This window comes from Amphiprion ocellaris, chromosome 11 (genome assembly GCF_022539595.1).
Source record: "Amphiprion ocellaris isolate individual 3 ecotype Okinawa chromosome 11, ASM2253959v1, whole genome shotgun sequence".
Lineage (NCBI taxonomy): Eukaryota > Metazoa > Chordata > Actinopteri > Pomacentridae > Amphiprion > Amphiprion ocellaris.
In genome coordinates this window covers 7333728-7353363 of record NC_072776.1, presented here as the reverse complement: position 1 = coordinate 7353363, position 19636 = coordinate 7333728, and the positions used below count along the sequence as shown (strand labels likewise).

The 19636-nt window shown below is 38.8% G+C and overlaps 3 protein-coding genes across 8 annotated transcripts in view; 1 reads left to right on the top strand and 2 right to left on the bottom strand.

The window, feature by feature from the left end:
- Positions 1-134: 134 nt before the first annotated feature.
- Positions 135-2301, bottom strand: trappc2 (trafficking protein particle complex subunit 2). Its single transcript, XM_055015218.1, has 5 exons — positions 2170-2301; positions 1767-1893; positions 1391-1533; positions 623-710; positions 135-527 (listed from the first exon to the last, which is right to left on the bottom strand). Exons 2-5 carry the CDS (start codon positions 1857-1859, stop codon positions 429-431), a joined length of 423 nt encoding a protein of 140 aa, XP_054871193.1. The 5' UTR covers positions 1860-1893; positions 2170-2301; the 3' UTR covers positions 135-428.
- On the top strand, positions 2287-12866 carry ofd1 (OFD1 centriole and centriolar satellite protein). 4 transcript variants are annotated; one of them, XM_035941444.2, is made up of 23 exons: positions 2295-2471; positions 2664-2777; positions 3403-3606; positions 3698-3769; positions 3862-3889; positions 3973-4074; positions 4172-4308; positions 4416-4589; positions 5678-5784; positions 5888-6007; positions 6949-7022; positions 7107-7198; positions 7420-7609; positions 8397-8527; positions 8737-8848; positions 9469-10023; positions 10263-10419; positions 10530-10621; positions 11391-11519; positions 11751-11896; positions 12014-12196; positions 12277-12347; positions 12665-12866. In XM_035941444.2, the coding sequence occupies exons 1-23, from the start codon at positions 2352-2354 to the stop codon at positions 12708-12710; spliced, it is 3156 nt and encodes a 1051-aa protein (XP_035797337.2). In that variant the 5' UTR covers positions 2295-2351; the 3' UTR covers positions 12711-12866. The 4 variants fall into 4 exon arrangements, with proteins under 4 accessions (XP_035797338.2, XP_035797337.2, XP_023150843.2 ...); XM_023295075.3 differs by having other exon boundaries at positions 2298-2471; positions 3701-3769; positions 9316-10023; XM_035941443.2 differs by having other exon boundaries at positions 2299-2471; positions 9316-10023.
- Positions 12867-12922: 56 nt separating this feature from the next.
- Positions 12923-19636, bottom strand: part of gpm6bb (glycoprotein M6Bb) — a 30972-nt gene continuing 24258 nt past the window's right edge. For 2 of the 3 annotated variants that reach the window (XM_023295084.3, XM_023295083.3), the window contains exons 4-7: positions 19283-19451; positions 17589-17662; positions 17412-17477; positions 12923-15088 (exon numbers count right to left, since the gene is read on the bottom strand). In XM_023295084.3, the coding sequence (XP_023150852.1) occupies positions 14939-15088; positions 17412-17477; positions 17589-17662; positions 19283-19451 (459 nt within the window). In that variant the 3' untranslated portion in view covers positions 12923-14938. Of the gene's footprint in view, positions 15089-15478; positions 16985-17411; positions 17478-17588; positions 17663-19282; positions 19452-19636 lie in introns of those variants that run through there. The other variant, XM_023295085.3, reaches the window with a different exon arrangement.

The following is a 19636-nucleotide window of genomic DNA, read 5'->3' as shown; positions in this document are numbered from 1 at the left end:
TTATTTGTATTCTGATAGAGGTTGCTTTATTATTATAGGGGTTGAATTTGAACTGATTTGTAACATTGCTAACTATCACGATCATACAATGGCAAAGCTGGTAAATGACAAATTACCTGTGTCAAGACACAAGGTTGTTAATAAAAATGTTTTATTCATTATTCTTAAAGCATTTTGGGATAAAGTGAAGTTCTGAACCTTAATATCAATAATCAACACAAAGTGGCCTTATCATGGCCCAGTCCATTCTTAGAAAAGGAAAAAGAAAATCTATCAACATTATCCTACACACTACAATTGGACAACAGAAATCCGCATTTCTGTTGAATACATCCTATATTGTGTAAACCAAGGAAAGATAGACGTCAAACAAGTGCAAGTATATATAACATATAGACAAGATATTTTCAAGTTCTTGTAAGAACATATCAACTCATGAGATGTTTCTTTCCAAGAAACTGGACTTTCCTCTCAAAAGCTGTTGAGCGGATTGGTGCATTGATTTCATAGAATGGATTCATTGCAAACTGGAAGACAAAACAGATTATTAAATTAAAATGTTGAAGGTGATACAAATTTACCATTGTGTTAAGTTATCCTAATTATTTGGAAGGCTACTTACCTTAATGTATAAATCGTATACATCATTAAAGAAGTTTTTGATTCCATCTTCTTGTCTCACATCATGCAACATGATGAATCTTATATGTATGGCAAATAATTAAAGAAAATAGATATGCCAGTAAATTGATTATCATTTTGGATAGTAATAGTCAACCTCAAAACTCCTACAATTCATCACATTATACAGCAAACTAAAATGCTAAATCATGACAGTAGGTCTAACACTTACCAATGGGCAATTAGATTTTTTTTTTAAAAACTCTGTCATCTCTAAAAGGCCAGAAATAAAGACCTCCAACAGTGCAAAGTGACATCTTCAAAGTGCTTGCTTTGTTAAACCAACAGTCTATAACTCAGTTTACAATGACACAAAACACTGAAGCAACAAATCTTTATGTTGACAAAGATTGAGGAAATATTTAATTTTGCCTCATAAATGACTAAAGAATTAGTCACTGATCAAAAGTGTTAATTTTCTTCCTGATTAATCAACTAATTGTTTGCTCACCTCCATTATTCCACTGCTGTATCCCAACTACACCTCTGAAATGAGTTTATGAAACAGGATTATATGAGCCCTGTTTAATTTTTTTTCTGCGTCTTCAGTCAGTCAACAATGGTATGGAATTAGCTGATTAGTTTTGGGACACCATTAAGTACATATAATAAGGAATCATGTATACTCTGTAACAATATGCACAAGTAGTCTCTCAGCAAATATTGCAGTATTGGGGAATAAAAGTAGAATCAATAAAAAAGGATATGTCCTGCAGTGACGAAAGCAGAAACAAACCACTCATTGAACTTGTCCACAGTTTTCAAGTACATGCTATTGGAAAGCCACATGTTTTCATCCACCAAATCCAGAGCTGCGTGTGCAATGAATTGGTTCAGGTGACGATGGTCATCCTGTGGTCAGTGTAACAAACAAAATAATCAATTAGCAGAGATGCTAATTTCCCATACAACAAGTGCATAGGTCATGTGCCAGTACAAGACAGTTTTGAAGTTTTAACGGTTATGCTGTAGTGTTGAATAGTACTACACATAATGGTTCACTGGCCACTGTTTGGATAAGGTACAATTGACATCTGCCTCCAAAAGAATTGGACAAACAAAGTTAATGAATTAAGCCGTGTAACCTTTGATTCGGGCTTCCCACTTGGCAAGAACTCCATCTCAAACACAGGATTGTCATGATGACCAACCATGACAAAGTAGAAGCTTCCAGACATCGTTTTCTCTTCTTCTTGGCAAACCTAAACTTCCCTGAAATCAATTTAAACCAAACGAAAAAGATCACGTCACTGAATTTTCTGATTATTTTTTAATTATTAGCGTCAGTATCACCCAAATGATTGTGAAGCTTTTGGCTAGCAGGCTAACGTTATGTCCGCAGAGCTCCAGGGACACATTAAGTGAGTAAGTCTCTAAGTAATTATTGTGAGACGAAAGCAAACGTGATACAAACGGAAGAATTCTAAGAACAAAACGTATAAAACAACAGGGACATAATTTAAATCGATAAATCCGACTTCTGTTTACCTGTTATTTTAGCTTCCTGAAGAGGAACAAGAGCCGTCGCAAAAAGATGACGACATCGTCAAGACCCCAAATATACTTTTCACTATTTGTAGAAAGGCAATTTTGCAACAGATGTTTTAGAAATTCCCTCACAGAAATTAGTATTGTTTGAAAAATAAGATATTATTGAAATATCGTTTTAAATGTTGCGGTTTTTTATGGTGCACGTCATAATTATGAGCCTGCCCAGAACCAAAACGTCCGTTGATGGATTTAAATGTTTCAGGCACACCTCTTTGAAAGAGACGCTGAGTGGTCGTCAGGTTGGTAACTGGCGAAATTATTATTATTTATTTATTTATTTATTTTTTTTTTTTTTTTGAGATGTCTATGGTTTCAGCTTCACGGAGGATGGAGTGATAAAAGTCTAAAACCAGTTGATACACTGAAAGCTGTTGAAAACGAAGCGTTTTGTTCTCGAGCTCGGTGTTTACTTCTGTTTCTCTGCTGTCAAGATTTCCAGACACTCAGTTATGTCCTCATCCAAAGAAGATGCGTTGTCCCCGGACGAGCTGAAGAAAAGACTCTACCAGACTTTCAAAAACAAAGGAGTACTTGACACACTCAAAGTAAGTAGTATTACCAACGTTGCTGTCAGTTCTTACAGTACCTCAACTTTTGTTTCTTCTGATTTTACTGTTTTAAAATGGCACCGAAAGACTTTCTTGCTTTTTCAGAATTCTGCTGAATTCCTTAGACTTTCCCATTGTATCATTTGTGGCTGAATCTGATTAGGGTATGAAACAGGCCCTATTTAAATCGGCTCAGAGGAGTCAGCTGCTGTAGTTAAATGTAATCACTCACAAGAAGTTAAGAGACCGTGAGCCTAAAAAAAATTAACCATCACATCTTTTTACATCACCAAATTTGATAATTCCAGTTGTCGTTTGTATGTTTTTGACTCAGAAGATTTTCTCATATTTCCAGAATACCTATAATAAATTTATGAAAGCACCAAAATGCATGTTTGTTTGTTATTTGTGGAAAAAAAATATGTGTTTCAATCATTCCATCATAGAAAATTAAGAGTTCTAGGAATCATTGCAGGCTCAAGACTGCCATTATATACATGGTCTTTACAAGTGTATATAAACTCTTATTCACAACTGTATATAGCCCACATCAGCTCTGCTTACATTACAAAAAGTCTGATCTTCAGCCTTCTCATTTTTTCTCTCTTTGGATCTGATTCAGGCACAACTGCGAAATCAGCTCATCCAGGAGTTAAAGCACCCGCCTTTGACTGGACAAGAACCAGTTCCCCAGCCAGTACCTGTGAAATCTGAGCCCCTTTTAGTTTCAGCCTGTAACAGCATAGTTGCAGACCACCTTCACAGCTCAGGGTATGAGTACACACTCTCTGTATTCTACCCTGAAAGTGGCCTATGTAAAGACAAGGTAACTAAGGCTGTTTTAGTTTATTTAACTCGAGTTTAAAGTGTAAGAAGCATAATCATAGACGAATATGTGGTTCTCTGTTCCATTTTAGCAGGTTTTCAAGAACAAAGACCTTCTTCAGCTTCTTAAAATTCAACCGGAATCAGCCCTTTACTCATCCTTGGTAATTAATCTGATTTATTGTCTTTGAAATGAGAACAAATAAAAAATACAACACATTAATAATCTTTTTTTTTTTTTTTTTTTTTTTTACAGTCTTCAATTAAAGAAAACAATGATAAAGGTATGTGCAGTATTCTGTTCCTTCAAATAAAGCTGCTTCTACTCCCAAGTCCTGCCCTGATTTACTTTGTCTTTGTCTGGCAGGATTTCTGATCAACCTTCTAACAAATCTGAGACACCATGATACTCACAGCCATGATGCTGACACCCAGACAACCACTTTATCACGTTATGGAGACTCTCTTGGTATGATGAACTGGTGTCTAAAACTGACCATTTATATTGTGAGCACATGCTCTTGAATGTAGCTCTAAACTTTTTCTTACTCTCTTTGCATTTACAGTAGAGAAGATGAAACTGATTGATAGGGAATATGAGAACTTTACTTACAGTGAGGAGAAAATGTTTTCATTTCAATCAAAACTGGATGCATATAGAAGAGAAATTGAAGCACAGATGAAAGCAGAAATGAACACAAAGGTACACGCACAAACACACATATAGAGAATAAACAAGATGTTTTGTGATTGTGTCATTTTTATTGTGGTTATGTGGCCTCAATATTATGTCTTTTCCCTTTTTTTAAGCTGCAACTTTTTAACGATGTTGAAATCGCTAAGGTGAGGATGGAAGAAAAATCTAAATTTCATAAAGAATTTGACAAGCTGAAGCAAGAACTGGAGAGGACTTATGAAATGAAGGCAAAGGCACTGATGGATCGAGAGAAAAATGCCATTGACCGGTTACAAAAACAACAAGAGGTAAATTACTGCTAATTTTAACCTTGTGCTGTGTTTCATACTCTAGAGATAAGCCCTAAGGTACTATCCAGTGGTGTCCAAAAGTCTGAGATCTTTGATAAAGATATTTCTATTTTGCTTTTGTCTTGAATTTAATACGAAAACTAAAATTACCAGTAACAGTTTCAGCTTAAGAAACTGAGAGAAAAGTTGAATCCCAGAAAAATGTATCAGAATTTTGGATTATCTTAACATATATTTGCCCCATTTGAATTTTAATGACAAAATACTGTTAGGCTGGCTTATTCAAACCTGATGACCCATGTTATCACATGACAGTCAGCGTTCCATAATGTTTGAGCCCAGTGTCTTTCTGCAGTATGAATCCTTCTCCACAAAGATTCAACCCAGAGGGTGTCTCTGAAGACTAGAGTTCAACTTCTCCTCGGTCAGTGCTGAGTCAAATCAGTGCAGGTGCCCAACTCAAGAGTAGCAAAACTGCCTCGATTTGGTATCAAACTCTCTTCTGTTAGTCTTCTTACCTACTCCCCTCTGTTTCTGATAGAAATCTCACCTGGACTGATCAGTGATGAAGTTGCTCTATCTCTCAATGAACAAACCCTGATATGTTCTTCTGTTTTTGTCATCATTCTTGATTGGCTGAATTAGTGCCTTCAGACTGGCTTTGATTTGATGCAGAAAAAAGCCCCCTTTGCTTAGAATAACTATGTGACTTATTGTTGGTAACTTTAGGCAGTCATATTTATAACAGCTAAACAAGTTACTTAATCAAACTTGTGATCAATAGATCAAATCTACCTGTGTCTTTTGAATGGTCCTTCAATGCAAGTGATAGAAGTCAAAGAAATTTGACTTTTTATACAAAGGAGTTACCATAGAGAATTCCATGAGTTTGTTTAAATGTTTCTAAATCCTCAGAATTGCTCATTATTTCCTGGCTTACGTGAGAATATGGCAGACTGCTGATTTTGCCAGACTTTTGAACCTCACTGTAGTCAAATAAATGAAAGCTCTGAAAACGGTATTCACTGGAATTTTTGCCATAACTGTATATTTGATGCTGGTTTTTTTATTTCTTTTTTCTATAGATTGAAGAAAAAAATGTCTACATGCAGAGACAATCAGTGCTAAAAGAAATCGAAACACTACATAACAGAGAAAAAGAGCTGAGGATGAGAATGGAGGCTTTCGAAAAGTAAGATCTTTTTCTAAGCAGTTCCTGTTAGTAAAGGGCTGCTCTGCTCTCTCATTGGGACGACTGGTTCATAGGGAATGTAACTGTGTTACTGTGATGATAGAACTTGTCAAATTCATGAGGAGAAAGTCAAGACTACCGAAGAGCTGCTGAGGAGGAGAGAACTGGCTGTGAAGACTATGGAGGACACATATGACCAAAGGCTGAAGAATGAGTTGTCCAGGTATTTTCATGTTGAACACAGGATTTACAGTGATAAGAGTTAATGAAAATATTATGGTTCCATACGCAGTCTCTCTATTCTAGAGATTTAATTTACCTCTTGAAGAGATAGTTTGGTTTCTTTGGAGTAGAGTTGCATGAAGTACTCCTTTATATTCAATGTACCTTGCTGTCAGATGGACCTTTCCAACAAGAACTGAAGCTGTTATATTGCTGTATGCTATTTTCAGACCCGACAGACTCCGTAGACAATAACAGTAATTTTAATTTGCAGACCGTGTAAGTAGCTCTGCTCCCACTGTGTGACTTCTGTGTTTTAAAACACACAAGACATGCAATAGCACAAACAACTAACCCATCGAGGCAGTGGTAGACCAGTGTTCTGCAGAGCAAAGTTCCTGTTTTTGTCAGCAGAGTTGGGTGGTTTCAACGAGAGCAAACGAAATGCAACAGTTTCCCGTCTGAAAGGGCTGTCTGATGCCAAGTTAAAGCAGTGAAAACATTCTAAATTTAGCATACATTTAAACTTTTTTTTTTTTAAAGTTGCCTAAAATGTTTTGTTGCTGGTATTCCTGTTTGCTTTTCCAAACTTGTATAACAAAAGCTGACAATAGCCAAGACAAGTGCCTCAAAAAATACAACACAAACTATCCCTTTAAGTTTATGTTGTTTGTCTTTTTTAATGAATATTTGTGACCAGAGGATGTCACTGTTGTGTAGGGTTAAATTAAAAACATTCTCCTGTGTATACAATATACAGTCTAAATTCATGTCATGTCACTCATCAAAATCCACACAACAGAAGTTTACTGTTGTGTGGATACTCAAGCTGTTTGAAAACTTTTGGTGATAGGGTTAGTATGAATATTTCCTTTGAAGGCATCGCATGTTTTGTATTGTTGTAGTTTCCAAATTATTGATCTTATGTCTTTATAAAATTAGGTATCAGCTTGATTTGAAGGAGGACTTTATCAGGAGAACAGAAAAACTCACAGAAAGTGAGAGCAGAAACAAAGGCAAGTATTTCAGGAAATGGAGGATTAATGACTGGTTTGCTGTTGGCTGTGTTTTCATTGTGTTTACATAATTTTATTTTTCAGTGGAAACTGCTCGTATCCAGAAAGAGTCCGCTGTAATTGATGCCAGATTAGAAGACCTCAGCAGAGCACGTTCAGAGTTGAAACGGGTTCAGGTAAACATCACGACTCCATTCATCCAGCATTGTTTCTGCCACACACTTTAATGGACGTGAGACAAAACTATTGCAGCTAGTACTATAAATAATTTAACAAATCTTTCAGATCAAATTTTTAGGCGTTTAGTGTGATTCTGTGATAACTGCAAGCTGCACAGTGTGACTCAAGTGTCTGGGTGTATTTTTCCTGCTCTTTAATGTCTCCTCTTTTTTTCCAGGCTGAGCTAGACACAGCACAGCAGCAGATTTCTCTGCTGACTCAACAGAAGGAGCTGTTAAGGGAAAGACTGGAGACCATGAATGACTACCCCAGCATGAAAAGAGAGAAAGCAGAGCTGCAGGGACAGCTGCAGCTGCTAAAGAAACAGCTGGAGGAAGCCCAAGAGGAGAACCAGCTTCTCCATGCAGGTGAAAAGTGGATGTGGTTCTCATGTACCTCCCAGGAGTGTTTGCACGCTACATTTTCCCTAATCACGTTATATGAATAACAGAAGCTGGGTTTCCTGTCTGATTCCCTTGTGGCTTGGAAATATATTGTCCGAGTTATTACTTATAAATGTATATCCGGTGTCAGTATGTCAGAATATTTGTAGACTAATCCAGTTCTTGTGTTGTATTCAGAGTGCTTGTGTCTGGACTCATTGTGAGCTGTGTGAGGTGCAGTGTACTGTAAAGCATTCATGCTAGTCTGCCCCGCTGTCTCTGGCTGAGCTGAGTCTTTTTGAAGGTGTCTTGCCAGCCAATGTGGGGCCTTTGTGTTGTGCTTGTAGCTTTGCAGAAAGCCAGTGAGGGAAGGGGGATGAGAGGTGGAGTGAATGTGAGCAGAGAGCACAGTGAGCGGAGACAGAGGGCTCCATTTACCCATGGCTAACAAAATGTTACCTCTCTCTGAGGAATACAGTTTTCTTCCTGTTTGAGGGTGGGGCAAGGGAGCAGGGGCCTCTCTCCTCATCACTAACAAAAGGCAGCAACATGGTAATAAATCCCATGTGCTGTCATCTTACGCTGGCCAGTTCCATACAGCAAACACGTGAGATGGAGCATTTAAAAAAAAAAATGTACACCTTGAATCATAACTACTTGTGTAAAAATCCCCAGATGTGTTTAACAGTTTTCCCACTAAAACAACATATGCAGTGAAAAAAATGAGCTGTACTTTTACTTTATGTTTTGACTCTGATGACTTCTTTCTCAGATAAGGGCAAGCCATCCAAAGAGCAACTAGCCATGCAGATGGAGCTTGGAAGGCTGCAGAGCGCTCGGAGGCTGGATGAGGAAGAGTTTGACAACCAGAAACAGGTGCTGAGGGCACAGCTCCAAAGCGAGGTCAGTCACATCACAGCTCCTTGCTTACTGTGGGAAACTGTGTGGTCAGGTTTTTCTTTTCTACGCTGTTTTAGTTCATCTCTGAGAATTCATTGTATAGGTAGAGTTTGGCTTTCTCGTGACCTACATAATCAAACGCATCACACAGACCTTACAATGCGTACAAACAGTAACTTCTCATGTAATATCCTCTTGTCTGTTTCCCGCAGGTGGAGCGATGTGCTCAGCTCAGAGCTCAGCTGATAGAGTGTGAAGAGAAGTCCCAGTGGATGACTAGCCATGCTGAGGACATCAAGATGCAGCTTCACCACACTCAGCAAGGTACCCCATGATAACACATGCATGTTCACAATGTCTTAGTGTGGCTTGTCAAGTCTAATCATATTTATTTCAGTGTATAGTTGTTTATATTACAGTTTGTAAGACACAACTTTGTAGTTGACTCTATTTCTGCTTTTCATAAGCTGGCTTTCTTTCTTTCCTAGACTTTGATGATCTATAGACTAATAAATCTTGTAAAAGAGAAAATATTTAGCAATTTTCAAGCCTGCCCCCTCTATGTTGTAAGTGCTACAATAAAAGCTTAAGTTTAAAAAAAGAAAGAAAGCCACTACAGTAACAGCAACTGGATTTTCAGCTTAGTTGCATGTATTTCTTAGAAGGTAATTTAGTGAACCTGTTTCTCAGATCTTTCTCGGTGGTTGGTTTTCTGTATTAGTACTCAACACTCCTCTTGTCTGCTTTCCTCCTTTTTCCTTTCTTTTGTGTGATTCATGCAATGATGGCAGCTCTTGAAAATGAAGTGCTGCGAAACCCCAAGCCCTCTCTCGTTGATCGCTCAGTGCTGGAGCTCAGTTCCAACAGCCTGGTTCCCCCTGACATCTATGTCGACAGGGCTGTGCTGAGAGCCAGGGTGGGTTGTGATGATGTTTGTGAAGCAGGTGGGCCGATGCGAGGACACATGTCGCCCTGGAGTGACTCGCCAGACTCCGGCATGGAGCTGGTGGCTGAAGCCAAGGCACGGATCAGAGAGCTGCAAAAGGAGGCCGAGACCTTGGAAGAAGCCTACAGGAGCTACCAGCAGAGGGCAGTGCGCTCCACCATCTCACACATGCTTCCCACAAGAGCTCTGTCCCCACAACAAGCACATCCTTCACATCGACCTGTTTCTCCTCTTAGAAAACAAGACTCTCATTCCACCCGTAAACAGAAAGTCTCTCACAGATCACACTCTCCTCCAAATATATGCTCCCCCTCCATGCCGTCCTATGGCTCTAGGGATGTCTTACCACTTGCACAGTCAAGAGTGACGTTCTCAGAAGACAATCACCAACCCCAGGCCACAGCATTTACTGACCACAGTCTCCACTTATTGACTGAACCTTTGTTTCTAAGAGATGAGGCACTTCAAGATGAAAGCTCTGCTCCACCCAGACGCTTGTCCTCGACACCACAATCTTCTTCCAGGACTAAGCTTCAAAGAGAGATTGCAGAAGGTACTTACATAAGTTGCTTTATCCTGTCAAAGCACTTCAAAAAATGAAGATGATCCCTTGCTTTCATGTGTCAAGAAATAACTGATGAAATAGTTTCTAGTTCACATACTGTATGTTTTTTACTCATATTCCAGGATGTAAAAAATGAGCAAACACTCAGGTTAATCTGTCCAAATCTTTACACACTACTCTTTCTCCTCTGACAGTGTTTTCTAATCTAAAGTCTCTGCTCCTGATAGAGGCAGCTGTGTCTCCAGTAGTGCTCCGTCAGCTGTCACCTGACAGACAGCTCCCTCCTGCCCCCCACAATGAGGCGGTGACCTCAGGTGATTTTTCCTCTGAGCTCAGTCCGCCTCGCAGTCCTCAGCTCCAGAGCACAGCACGAGAGCAGTCCAGGTACCATCTGGCATGGCTTTGGCAAGGACAGTGTGACATTATTATACATTTTTTTTATAGAGACAGTGAATACTAATGAGCTCATGTTTACCCCATTTTTCTTTCACCAGCCCACCAAAGCTGCAGCCCGTCCTCTCCAGCTCAGAGTCTTCCCCACAGCCTGAGAAGATAAGCCTTGAAGATCTCACAGGGACATCGTCGGGTATTCTAAACTAGGATTAGTTGTTTTTTTCCCCTTATTATTTCAACTGCAACACAAAAAATATATGTAACACAGTCATATTGAGCACACACTCACTGTTTGTGCTGAACTTTCCTTACACAAGAGACCCAGTTTAGAGCTTTTCTAGTGTATTTCCTCCTAACGTAAAAGTCCTCTGGGCCAGAATTGTGATCAAAGAAGAACTTTTAATCTGTTGGCACATAAAGTCCTCTCACAGTTTGGTTGCATGCTGTTTGACTGGAAGACATGGAGCAGAGATGACAAGTCCCCTGGATGTCCATCTTGCAAGCACAGCTTCTTTAACATTTAGTGTTATGAGATTTTCCTCCTCCTTCTAAATCTGAAAAGATTTTGCTGTGTTCTGGGATGAACAGCCAAACATTATATATTTATCTTCCATTCATGACTGCTGTGCATGATGGGATCGGTGCACAAGTGCTGAAAAGTGTGATCAATTAGCACATGCACCGTCTATTAATGCAAAATATTTCAAGCAAGATTATTTCTTCTCATCATTAATTTAAATAAAAGTCCCAGTGACAAAATAAAGTGCGTCCCATATGGATGTTTTGGATTTTGCAATTGCTGTTTTTTAATGAGTGTGTGACTGGCCTCCAAAGTGTCCTTTCAGCAGCCCTGCACAATGGTGAAGATGAAGGACAGCTGATTATGTATTCTGTGCTGGTCCTCTGGCCCTCTTGCATTATGGTGGAGCATAAAAGATCTCTTTGTGCATGTCTCCCTCCAGAGCCCGGCCACATTCCAGAGCTTCTCCTGGACACTGCTGTCCCTCTCTCTGAGGAGGCCCCTGACGGACCCGCTGCCCCCCACCCACAGGACCTCCCAGAAGACCCAGTAGATTTGCAGGGCCAGGCGGGTGAGTCGTTAGTCCTCCCCTTAATGACCCGTAATCTTGGTTGACCCCAAACGACAAGAACGGACATCTTCTACTGTACATTATCGCTCTAAATCAATGAATCTGTCATATTTAGCTCATGTTGTTGCCATTTTGAAGTAAATCGCTTCTTAAACCAAACTAACGAGACAAGCTGACACATTATCTTACTCATGTTCACCTATGTGTCTTTATAAATCCCACAATCTTCAGGGGAAACTGCCAGGGTAGAAGAGGAAGAAGATGAGGAGCAAAGGTGGGAAAGAGAACGAAGAGAAAGACAAGAGCGAAGGGAAAAGGAGCAAGAGGAAGCCAGAGAGAGAGAGCTGCAAGAACTGGCACGACTGGAGAAAGAGATGGTGATGATTATCTTATGCTAAGCTCCGCTAAAGGTTCTCTTTCTGAACTTTAAATATTTATGTCTACTGAGAAACGGCAACCTGAAAAGAATGCTGACAGTATCTATGTGTCACCAGCTTTTGGAAGAGGCGGAGACGTCAGAACAGAAAGAAGAAGTGGAAACAATGGTTAAGAAAGGAGGAGATGAAGAGCAGAGGGACGAGACAGATGGCGGCGATAGGGAGGAGTCTAAAGGTGAAAATCCACTGGAGAAATACATGAAGATGGTCCTGGAAGCAAGAGAGAAGCAGCGTGCACAGGTGAGTTGTGTGCACGTTTGTCTTAGGCTGCTGTAGAACTTTCACAAGACTTGTAGCAGCTTTTCTTGTTGTTTTTTCAGACCCCTGGAAGAGAAGCACCAGAGCATACAAGCCCAGAAGCCAAGAGTTTGTCTGAAGAGAGAGGGGACAGGTAACTAAAAGCTTAAGATTAGGCGAAACACTAAACTGATTATTAGATTCATGGTTTTACTTACAATGAATGAAAACACAGCATGTTTTGTAATTCAAAAGTTATGTTGCACAGGACTGTAGGAAAGTTTAATAAGCATACAAGCCACCATAATCCTCTTCCAATAACATTTAATTACTTCATGCTTCCTCGTCTCTTTAATGTTGTTATTTGCTCTGGAAATATGTAGAGTTAATTTAAAAATACTTTACTATTTTTAGTTTGGGGTTTTTTTTCTGCCCCTCGACGCTTTCACTAACCCGATTTTGTTTTCCCAGCATTGCAGCGTATTCACACAAAGATGAAGATGATGATTTCTGGTGAGCCGATTGTCCCAGAGTGCTGTTGTAATCTAAATTATAAAAGCCTCTGTAGACTTGCACTGTTTCTAGTTTGAAGCATTTCTTGCTTGCATTTTAAAATGATGCTTTTTCACTGTATATATTTGAACGAATAAATGTACTTTTTTTTTAAACTGTGCACTATCAAACAACTTTTTCTTTTTATCATGCACAACAAAAATACACACAACGACAGAAGTTTGTTTTATTTATTTTCATAAAAACAGTCAACAGGCCAGTGGAGTCGTGTCATAAAGGGGGTTCCAGTCAGACGGGATGCTTGTTGATTGATTGTTGTCCTCCTGGTGATTGATAAATAGCCTTTTCTTTTTTGGTTCATTCAACAGGAAGCACAACATGCAAAGATGAGTTGTGATGTACGTTACCTTCATGTACATCTTTCATCTTTCTACTCAGCCACTGCACACCTGTAGCCTCTCCTACGTAGAACAGTGCAGGTTTTGTACCGCAGTATCTCACAGATACTGTTTATTACACTGGACAGCAAGTCACCCTGGCATTCATACTTTGGCTAAATTTACCATTTATATTTTTGTTTTAATGACTGGTGTTGTGGCTATTTCTTATTTGAAAGTTGAATTAAAAGTATCAGCATCACTAGGAAGCCCTTGACATTCATAGAAAACACAGGTATACTATCAGGCAACAAAATAATACTCATATATGATTAAAAGAACCTAAATAGTATCTATAACTAATCAGCTACATAACATGAGTTAATTTGTATTCGGTTAGGAAAAAAAAAAAGGAAAACGGGCAAACACTGCCTACTACTGATGTCAGCATACATGACTGTACATCACGTGTATCACTGCAGAAACAGTTGTCTTCATGCAACAAAGAAAACATCAACTTATCCCCGCAACTCAACTAGGAGAAATAAAAGATTACACGAGTAATTATGTCAACATTCTGACAATTGCACAATAAAAACAGGTGCAATTATAGAAAAATAAGAAAAAAATTAAGTGGTTTTCATATTCAAAAACAACACAATACTAAAATTCAGACTTGGAATAAATTTACACTGTTCACATCCCAAGTTCTTAATGGGACATGCTTGTTTCATAAGATTTCTCAAAATCAACTCATTTTTGATCACACCTATTACAACAGACAACAACTAAAATCAGAGCTGTCTTCATTGGCAAGCTTTGACTTTTTTCCTTGAATACACACGGACCAAAGTTTTAAGATACTTAATATACCGAATATCATTCTATCTCAATATTGGCAGCATTCACATTTAGTGAGCAAGTTATTCTTATGGCATTATTTGTAAAAATTTAAATTCTATAACACTAATGCAGATGAGCTCCTGGTATGGGTGTTTAAATTGTAGCTACCTGAATGCATACTGTCTGTCTGAGGCATTGATTTCCAATTAAAATTACATTTTTTACAGGGAAGAAGCATTGTTTGTTCCAGTTGTCCATAGGCTCTAGTGCACATCTGAGGTAGTGTTAATGTAGGCCATTAATTTTCTAAATGACTTATGTAGCTGTATAATATCAATTAAAATCTAAGAACCAATCAACAACACTTACATGACTGCTAACTGAGGCAGTACAGCAGCTAAATTCTTCACTCTTTGACGACTGAATCTGCTGCACATTTTATATTTTACCTGTTTCCTTACTGTAAAAGTCAAAGTGTCTTTTGAAACATCAGTCTTGTGTCTGTACAGTGTGACTAAGTCAGATTGGATGTAAGGCCTTTCATAATGTGTATATAAGTCAATTTGCATTTTTGACTGGAAAAAAAAAGTTTCACCTTCCCTAGTTGGAAAACTGGCCACAGACGGTCAGAGGAAAGACAGAGCAAGACTGTAGAACAAACTGTCACATTGTTATGCGCTGTGTAAGAATAGTGCGATGTCTCAAGCTTCACCAGCAAACATGAAAATCAGATCGCAACTCAAATGCCTTTTCCTAAAGAAAAACAGAAAATAAAAAAAAACAGCATGAACAGAGCAAAAGGAAAAAAAATCACTTCTTGGTGAGTTAGTGCAGAAAGCAACACTGATGCATTAGTTTGTTAGGAGCCTGGTTAGTACTGCACAGTGTCAGGGCAGCTGGCAGGTTATTTTAGCTGAGCGTTGCCTTGGTCCAAAAGGGGCCACAGTGGTTGGCCACAGTGTCTATGTATGTCTGCATGAGTGTCTGCGTGCGCTGTGAGGGTGTAATATCCTTATGTGTAGGAATTGAGGCATTCCTTTGAGCGTGAGGTGATGTCCTGCAGCTCCCGCTCTTCCTTCATTTTGATGTCTTGGTAGGCATGCATTTGACTGGCATCCTTAAGGTAGGCCCAGTTTGCTGAGAGAATCATGAGGAAGTGGATCTGGAAGAGAAGGGTGAGGTGGATGGCCGGTGAGCATGTCAAAGATGCAAAGCAAGCTACAGGAGTCAGAGCTATATCACAGACATACACAAACATAAAGTTAAGATTTTTAAAATGGTCAACGTGACATACGGTACCCAAAAAGACATTTGTTACAGCTATTGTAACATCACTGTTACAATCATTACTAATACTGGAGTGACTACCTTACTATGCACAGTACTACAGAAACTTTTAAGGCGAGAGAATGAGTGAAGAAAGAGCCAGGAGTTGTGCGTGCAAAGTTTTAAGTGGCTGTAAAAGCTGGTGGTTAGTGCAAAGCATGAGTGAATCGGACCCTGCTTCATATTGTACCCATTTCACTATTGTAAGAAATAGACCAGGTAGGGATACTTTTGTAAACAAAGATTGTTTATTTTATATAGAAAGTAAAAGCTACAGTCTTGAAAAACTTAGGAGAAAATTAAATATATGAAATATGGAGTATAAGTAACTATAAACAGATCGAAGAATCTGGAAATTGTAAGCATGCAGGCTCAGTGTTAAAGATAAAAACAAATGGCTCTTTAATGGCACTTTGACAAAGAATAAAAGGAAAATGTATGAAACAAAAACATCACCTTCATAGCTGAGGCTATAACAGCATCAGCCCTCATAGAAAAAAAATACATTTACTCTACTCTAAAATAGGAGGATTTCTGTTTCGTTTTATAAAATACACGGAATTAAACTGAAGCTTAGGGCCTCATGCAGAAGTACACCCTTGGTACTGGCCTAACCCTTCATGTGTGCTATGCTAGGTATGTGCAGTTACTTTGAAATCTACAATACACAACCGGTCACCATAATACTCATCATCATAATCATAAACAGTTATAGTTCAGTTTAGAATCCAACTTGTGACCAAAAAATTATAATAATACTGAAGGTTTTCTGTGTTTCATGGGTTGGGAACAAAATTTTAAGGCTAAGCAAATAGAAATAAACAAAGAAGGCACTTTGCCACTGTTACAAATCCTTTTAAAAAATGTCTCACTAGAATTCAACCTCAGCAAAACTGCTAATCTGGCGAATCAAAAACATTAAGCCTGAGAACATCTTCAACATCTGTCATCAGATGTCCACATGGACTAACTTCAGAGCCTTCCTATATTACTATACTGTACATCTATATGAGCTTGTTGCAGTCTATGTCTTGATCGGACCTCAGGATGCCAATTTAGATGATTTTTAAATTAGTGTGTTAAACCTGCAGGAGTATCTTACAATTATGAGAGCCTCAGGAGTTTGTGCACAAATTCGCATTTCAGTTCTGACTGCAGTCGACTGATGCTCGTCAGCTTATACAAGGCGAAATACTGCGTGCTAAATACTGTGTGTGTTTTGCATTTTTTTAATCTAAGTTACTCCTGCAGTTGATGCATGTTGATTGCGCAGGCCAAAACCAGCTTCACATATTACGAATATAAATAACACTATTGTGGATTTCTAGCTGTGCATGTTTCTCTAAAATCTGATGGTGACGAATGTCTAAAAGTGAGTGCCAAGGAAAGCAGAACAAACCAGTCAACTAAACACCACCCCACTCTGAAGACAACTTTCATCAGGTCTCCTCAGACAAGCAATATCCCTGGATACCAAAATGCTAAAAGAAGCACATAATCAGCTATTTACACATCACGTGATTACTAATGGAGAGATGTTGATTTTTCTATTCTCGGGTTGTTTTTTTTTTTTTTTAGTTCATTTGTTGTCAGTGGCAACTTCCTCTACTCAGCACAGCCTCAAATGGTGCGCTGTGCTCTTTAAAACAGTCTAAAACTTAGTGCAGCAGTCTTCTCGACTCTTAAACTTCAAAACAGCAAAGTTATAAGTGGTAGCCATCATGTAGATCAGCTGGTGGAAGAGAACAGAGAAGGTGGTAAGAGTACATGCCGGTGACCTCCTCGTCACTGTGACAAGTTAGCTTATCAGCTTTCAGCAGTAAAAGGTAAAATATTAAGGTAGTACGATTTAACAATATCTTACTTGTGTTTTTATGGTTATAAAAAGTGCTATTTCTGACAATTATAACACCAAAAAAAGGCAAGCCCAAATTGCACAATGTTCCAGCCATCCTAAAATAAAAACAGGGCTGCGTGCATCTAAGCAGATGGTAAACAGCAAATGGAATTCAAAGAAAGGCCTACGTGTAATCATCCTTGGCGCGGTTACATAAACCATATGGGAATGAGAAGAGGAGCACTTGACACATGATCTGCTGATACAAACCGTGCAAAGATGGACTAAAGGGAGAGGATGGAGAGGCTGGAGGGAGGCTTACCAGAGCGATCACAGTGGCTCCTGCCCCGGCACACGCTACGATGTACAGGTGATAAGACAGGTAGAACTGAAAGAGACAACCAGCAGTGATCATTCCTCATCTCACACTGCTCTGTGTGCCTCTGCTGTGATGTGCGACCTTCCTATGAATGTCTATGGATAGAAGACGGCTTCTCACCTCGCTAGTGTTGCAGATGTCACCTAGCGTAGATCCACAGGCTTTGCCCGGTGTGGCATTCCATGGGATAATTCCTGTAACCAGAGAATTCACAGGTTTACTTTTGCACCCAACAAGTTCCTGCTGTCAATATGAACCATGATCAGGGTCCATATGTAATTGAGGGACTTTTGAAGTCCATGGAATATATCTTGCATACATTTTTATTAAAAGTATGTTTATTATGATCATGTCTTTACAAATTCCATAACTATTTATTATGGAAACAATCACTTATTAATAAAAAATGACTGGATATCACTAAAATGTCAACTAAACAACCGTCCGAATTTAATAACAACCACTTTCTAATTAGCTAAACAATAATAAAATGAGCTTATTCAAAAATTGTTTTGATTGTGTTCTTTTTATTTAGTTGAGATAATCACGACAGATATTTCTTTTTTGGCAATATATCAAATTTTATATGGAAAATAAATTCCATCTGTGTCTGAGAAATCACTTTCAACCAAGTTACCCATTACATAAACACCTCTCAAGGAAGTGTGTTAATTCCAGATCACATGACCTGCTCCATATGACGTCATTTCCTCCTGAAGAAAAGACTGGAAAGACTCCAAGGCTTTCTGAGTTATTTAATATAAAGTAGTGTGTGAGTCAAGTGTGGATTTATCACATATCAACAGGTTTACTACAATATCTTTAAAAATAACTTTCAATTTCAATTTTACTCAATTGTACATATAATATTTTACAAGAATCTTTGTGTAAAAATGCCATGTGGTGTTTGGTTATAGGCGGTCATGTTGATTTCTGGCCTGAAAAGAGCAAAAAATTTCAACTATGATACCTGCCAGCTATGTTATAAAATGTCCCGCAATTATATATTGACCCATCAAACCTATGAAGTACAACACTTGAGCCACAGCCTACTGAGTAAATGTCCATTGAGTGAGTCCAAAAGTGCAAAAAGATTTAATGGGAGACTATTTATCATCATCATGAGAAGCACTATCCATCCTGTGCAAATATTTGTGTAATGTCTCTAGTGGCTCTGCAGCTTTCCACAGTTTGAGATGCTGGCAATGGCATCAGGTTTATCTCACCTAGGGCTTGGAGATATCCACGTATAAAGAAAAGTTTGCATTTCAATCTGGGAATATGAAATAAGGAGAGCATTTACCAGTTGGAGAGGGTCTAACGAAAGAGTCAGTCAAGCTGCATTACAGGGAATGTAGGACAGGTTTGTTTTAGAGACTGCAACAATATTGACTACTGTTCTTTTAATCCGTCTAGTTTATGGCAGTACAATAATAAGTTGCTGGAGTACTTCAAGGAAGACACGCAGCAGTACTGTAAAGACACAACAAAAGTGTGTTTTCTCATGAATTAATGGATAAATTTACTTTTCCAAATTACTTAAATAAAAAAGGAAGGCAAATTACTTGTTGGTTGAGCTCCTCAATAAAAAGAAATACGCAACATATGATAAAGGCATTTTTTGATTTTAAGGATTACAGGCCAAAATTACAAATTGGAACCACCTAATATAGAGTACTGTGCTGAGTTTTAAACCACCTGAGTGTCTGCACTAACTTGAGTTCCTCCATTTAACCTCCAGTGGTTAAAGAAAGTGTAACCAATTAAATTTGTGAAGACTCATCTCAAAGTTATTGTCAGTTCCGTTCTCTCACCGTACTGACGAACATCCACGCAGATGGAGTCGATGTTAGTGAGGTTGGCCATGGGAGACTTCATGGCAGCGCAGGTGGACCACATGTTGTAGAAGAGGAAGACGGGCACGGCAGAGAAGCCGAACACACCGAGCCAGGCCACGCCCAGAATGTACGTGAGGAACACAAACTGAGGATACACAAATGTCACATCATCGTCACACGACCGTGGAGCTAAACCTGTTGCTTTTTCCTGTCATACTTTATTCCGATAATGGACCTCAACATCTCAGCTGCATTTTAGATTTGTAACCACATGGCACACACTCTTTATTTTAAGCATGTGCTGTTTAAAAATCAGGTTCAACGCAGCAG

Excerpts from the sequence above, each read along its gene's own strand:
- trappc2 (XM_055015218.1), bottom strand. The coding sequence starts at position 1,859 with ATGTCTGGAAGCTTCTACTTTGTCATGGTTGGTCATCATGACAATCCT. Across the intron at positions 1,534-1,766 it reads GTGGGAAGCCCGAATCAAAG|GATGACCATCGTCACCTGAA; the intron begins GTTACACGGCTT and ends CACTGACCACAG. Across the intron at positions 711-1,390 it reads TCTGCTTTCGTCACTGCAGG|ACATATAAGATTCATCATGT; the intron begins ACATATCCTTTT and ends ATTATTTGCCAT.
- ofd1 (XM_035941443.2), top strand. The coding sequence starts at position 2,352 with ATGTTGCGGTTTTTTATGGTGCACGTCATAATTATGAGCCTGCCCAGA. Across the intron at positions 7,023-7,106 it reads AAGTGAGAGCAGAAACAAAG|TGGAAACTGCTCGTATCCAG; the intron begins GCAAGTATTTCA and ends TTTATTTTTCAG. Across the intron at positions 7,610-8,396 it reads GAACCAGCTTCTCCATGCAG|ATAAGGGCAAGCCATCCAAA; the intron begins GTGAAAAGTGGA and ends CTTCTTTCTCAG.